This window comes from Cryptomeria japonica, chromosome 2 (genome assembly GCF_030272615.1).
Source record: "Cryptomeria japonica chromosome 2, Sugi_1.0, whole genome shotgun sequence".
Lineage (NCBI taxonomy): Eukaryota > Viridiplantae > Streptophyta > Pinopsida > Cupressales > Cupressaceae > Cryptomeria > Cryptomeria japonica.
Window position 1 is genome coordinate 36,167,361 of NC_081406.1, and position 4,832 is coordinate 36,172,192.

At 40.7% G+C, this 4,832-nt stretch overlaps 1 protein-coding gene across 1 annotated transcript; it reads left to right on the forward strand.

Annotated features, from left to right (window-relative positions):
• The first annotated feature begins 490 nt into the window (after window positions 1–490).
• On the forward strand, window positions 491–4,364 carry LOC131047389 (receptor-like kinase TMK3). The gene is made up of 2 exons (XM_057981255.2): window positions 491–3,121; window positions 3,373–4,364. Exons 1-2 carry the CDS (start codon window positions 871–873, stop codon window positions 3,864–3,866), a joined length of 2,745 nt encoding a protein of 914 aa, XP_057837238.2. The 5' UTR covers window positions 491–870; the 3' UTR covers window positions 3,867–4,364.
• Window positions 4,365–4,832: the final 468 nt, after the last annotated feature.

The window sequence follows — 4,832 nt, forward strand, 5'->3', positions numbered from 1 at the left end:
GAAACTAGGACCTAAGTGATTATGTGATTAAATGGATGATAAGAGGACTAGAAGATGGATGATTGTCTACACGATTATCTAGAAGATGAAAACTATGTATAACATTTTTGCATTGACATTTCAGATGACATTTTGTGATCCATCATTTTCATCGTCTTCATAATGATGACTCACGAAGTGTGATATTGAACATTGATACAAAAAAGCTATACACATTTTTCAGCCTCTCTTTGAAAATATCATGAAAGAATTATTGTTTTAATGGTCAGTATGCCACGTGGGAATCTCGGTGCCGTTGATCGTGGTGAAAAGATGGACGGTGCAGAGCGTGTGTACAGACTGTTGGGATTGTAGTCGTTGGGCTAATGGGTGGACACGTTTCATTCCGTCTCACCAACTGTCAACGTCCACATGCCAGCCTGGCAAGCGCGAATCTTGGATTCTGTGCCGCGTCGACTCGAGCTCTGAGCGTTCTGCTCTGCTCCGAATAATATATGATAACAGGGATTATGAACGGAACTTGCAAGATGTATATACATTGTGTATATCGTCCGCGTTGAGCGCAGCATAGAGCTTGCCGCAAACGGTGCGATAAAGCACATTGGAGCGCAGCATAGATCTTGCCGCAAACGGTGCGATAAAACACATAGACAATGTGTGTGTCAAGCCAAAAAACATTGGTAGCTTCGGGTACAAGCAAGATCTCGGTCTCTGTTATGTGGATTCACGTTTTGGATAGTGGCCCTGCCTTTCTGCGCTGAATTCGATCCGGGTTTTGCTGATTTCGGCTTCAAAAGCTAAATAGATAATATTATCCATACGTTTTCAATCTGAAACGCCAACACCCACTGCAATTTTTTTCAGAAAAATATGGGTTTGCATTGCCAAGACTACCCACAAATATTGCTGGTTTCTATTTGTATCATTGTCGCCTTCATTAGCAAGTGCAATGCAGACACAGATCCAGGAGATGTGGCCGTTTTGGAGGCTTTTTTAACCAATATTGACAACAAGGAGCTTCTGCCCAGCTGGAAGGGCAATGACGCATGTGGTGTGTGGAAGGGCGTAATCTGCGATGGTAAGACTGTTAAAGGCATTTCATTACAGGGCATGGGTTTATCAGGTACGCTTCCTTCAAATTTTAACCAGCTGGGATCCTTAACAACAATATCACTGCAGAAAAACAACCTTTATGGCAGTCTACCCAGTTTGAGAGGGCTTTCAAAGTTGCAAGTGGCCTATTTGAATGACAATCAATTTGATGGCATCCCAAGTGATTTTTTCATGAATTTGACAAATTTAGTAGGCATCTATTTGAATAACAATCCTTTGAATAAAACCACTGGATGGACCCTGCCTGATGATTTGTTGGGATCCCCTCAGCTGACCAATTTGTCTCTGTATAATACCAGTCTCGTTGGTTCTATTCCTTCATTTTTGGGCAAACTGGGAAGCTTGCAGGTCCTCAGTTTGCCCTATAATTCTTTAGAGGGGCCTTTACCAAGCAGCCTCAATAGCACCAGCTTGCAGGTTTTGATTGCCAACAGCCAGCAGGGGCAGTCACAACTGGGGGGTACCTTAGACGTGCTTGGGAGTATCAGTACTCTGACTCAGGTATGGCTACATTCTAATAACTTTTCTGGAGAAATCCCTGATGGTTTATCAAAAGCTAGTGGTCTGAGAGAACTTTTATTGAATAGTAACCAGCTCACTGGTACGGTGCCCCAGTCTGTAGCTTCTTTGCAGAGTCTGGCTAATTTTAGTGTGGATAATAACTTGTTTGATGGGCCTATTCCTAAGGTGGGTGATGGTGTGCAATTTACATATGGGGGTAATTATTTCTGTAGCAGCAAGCCCGGGGAGAACTGTAGTGCAGAGGTTAGTGTTCTGTTGGCTTTTCTTAGAGGTGTTGGGTATCCCGCTGCTATTGTCAAATCATGGTCGGGGAATGATCCTTGCAATCGGTGGGCTGGGGTTTCATGTATCGGTGATAATCAGGTTTCTGTTGTCAATTTAGCCAAGCGAAATCTGATTGGATACATAGATCCTGCTATTGGGAATCTGAGTGCTTTGACTACTCTGAAGCTGAATGATAATGGGCTTATCGGGACGATTCCTACAAGTTTAGCTGGATTGAAAGCTTTGAAAGTAGTGGATGTGAGCAACAATAATTTGAATGGTCCAGTTCCAACTTTATCAGGAGTACAGGTTATTACTGAGGGGAATGTTAATATTAATAACGTTGCTCCCAGTTATCCTCCTGGTAGTAATAGCAGCAGTGGTAGTTCTGATTCTCCTCCCGGATCCGGAGCTGCTCCAAATGGAAAGTCTTCTGGAGGCAAAAAGTCGAATTCTGCTGTCATTATTGGGATTGTTGTTGGTTGTGTTGTATTCATTGTATTGTTTTTAATTGTCTTTGCATACAAGAGGAAAAAACCCAAGTTTGTAAGGCTGCCCACAGAGCTTCAGGCACCACGACATGTGACAATTAATGGTGCTGGTAGTGGTGAAGCTGGAAGCAGCCTGGTTGGGTCTCATGGAAACATGGTTTACCCTCTATGGGTGCTTAAAAAAGCCACAGATGATTTTAACCCTACAAATTTGTTGGGGAAAGGGGGTTTTGGATCTGTGTATGAAGGTAAGCTGGAGGATGGTTCCAAGGTTGCAGTCAAGAGAATGGATCCTGAGCTTGTCTCAGGCAAAGGATTGCAAGAGTTTCAAGCAGAAATTAGCATGCTGGGAAAGGTCCGGCATAAGAATCTTGTTGCCCTGCTAGGTTATTGTACTGAGAGTAATGAGAGATTGCTGGTGTATGAATACATGCATCAGGGTACGCTAAGCGAGCACCTTTTCTATTGGGAAGAGAAAGGGCTCAAGCCTTTGGATTGGAATGCTAGGCTATATATTGCTTTAGATGTAGCTCATGGTATGCAGTATCTGCACAATCTGGCCTACAAAATTATCATTCACAGGGACTTAAAGCCTTCAAATATCCTTTTGGATGATAACGTAAGAGCAAAAGTCTCAGATTTTGGTCTTGCAAAACTTGCGCCTGAAGACAAGGCATCTTTGGAAACGAGGCTAGCTGGAACATTTGGATATCTCGCTCCAGAGTATGCAGGTTAGTAAGTTCTTGTTAAACATTAAATTAATAAGAGTTTGAGGATTTTTTTATAAATATTGGATTCAAACACAAAACTTTCCCAGAAGCCATATTCTATTAAAGACTAGCTTTTTTATTCGCGGAACAAAAAATTTTGAATGCCTATTGGTTGCTTGCAACTCTGATTTTTATTTATCCTTAAAAACTTTCCAGAAGGTCATAGTTTGCTAGATTGAAATGTTTTGCTTTTATGTTTTTATCTCTTGCAGCTACTGGGCGTGTCAATACAAAGTCAGATGTGTACAGCTTTGGTGTTGTTCTTATGGAACTGATCACAGGTCAGAAAGTATTGGATGAAAAACGTTCTGAAGATAAAATTCATCTGGTCCCTTGGTTCAGGCATGTAAGCAGGGAACAAGAACAATTTAGGACAGCAATAGATCCCATCCTCCTAGCGACTGATGAGAACATAAAAAGCATTAGTGCTGTGGCTGAGCTTGCCTGGCATTCTACTCAAAGAGAGCCAAATGCACGCCCTGACATGGGTCACGCAGTTGCTGTTTTAGGATCCTTAGTAAAACAGTGGAAACCTTCTACTGTTGAGACTGATGATGATGATATTTTTCCTTCAGGAATGACACCTGAACAGGCCCGGTGGAAGATATTTGATGATTTGTCATTGAGTATGGCAGCAGACAGGAGTGATGTTGGAACTTCTCAAGGAACTTTTCATGAAGGGCCTGGTTCTGTTAGTGCAAGATGATTTCCAATTGAAAGAACTACAATGAATTGTAAAATTGCGAGTCTTTTTAACAAGGTGCCATGGACAATCATATTCTGTCATTTTCAAATCAGTCAGATGCGACATTATTCTTGCCTACCTTAAATTATAAGTTTCTATTGATCCACAGGACCTGTGGTCTCTGCAATTCAGTGCTTCTAAGTCTTGTTGAGTCCGCAAACCCAAAAGGCACAGATGATATTTGCAAGATTAACCATTTGTGTTGGTAAGTGGCTAGAGAGAGAAGAAATATACCAGAATCATCTTGCTTCGGCTCTTGCTGAATGAAACAGTTAAAGAATCGGCTTCTATGTGAACTACTCCAGTAAGTTACAGAGCTCTTATACAATTTTTGTAATGATTTAATCATAGAAAAGAAACTAAGACTAACAGTCTAAAATTGATCTTCGGCCTTTTGGATATTCTTTGAAGTGATGTTCTGTTAAGAAGTTCTAGTGGCCATGCCATTTTTCAGAGTTCTACCTGTTTAGTCTTGACCATTGATTTTGGTAATATTAAAGGTTCAGAAACTAATTTGTAGAGAATGGAAAATAGCAACTCATAGAGAAATCAGGTGATACACTGGAACTCAGAGATTCCTCTTCAAATTTCAAAATTGTTCTTCATGGCACATGCCACATGAAATTGTAGGTAGAGATTCTTTCCTGTTATGAGTAGACTGCACAGGAAGTATAGATGTTTAAATACAAGTTCCTTTATACATTTTGGTTCATTGCACATAAAACTGTTCATTACCATTTGGAGGATGCAAATCATACTTAAGAATGCCAGTGACTATTGATTTTGGTAATATTAAAGGTTCAGAAACTAATTTGTAGAGAATGGAAAATAGCAATTCATAGAGAAATCAGGTGATACACTGGAACTCAGAGATTCCTCTTCAAATTTCAAAATTGTTCTTCATGGCACATGCCACATGAAATTGTA

What these genes read in the sequence shown, in the direction of transcription:
- LOC131047389 (XM_057981255.2), top strand. Translation starts at nt 871, where the DNA reads ATGGGTTTGCATTGCCAAGACTACCCACAAATATTGCTGGTTTCTATT. An exon ending in TCTCGCTCCAGAGTATGCAG is followed by an intron (nt 3,122 to 3,372) that starts GTTAGTAAGTTC and finishes TATCTCTTGCAG; the next exon opens with CTACTGGGCGTGTCAATACA.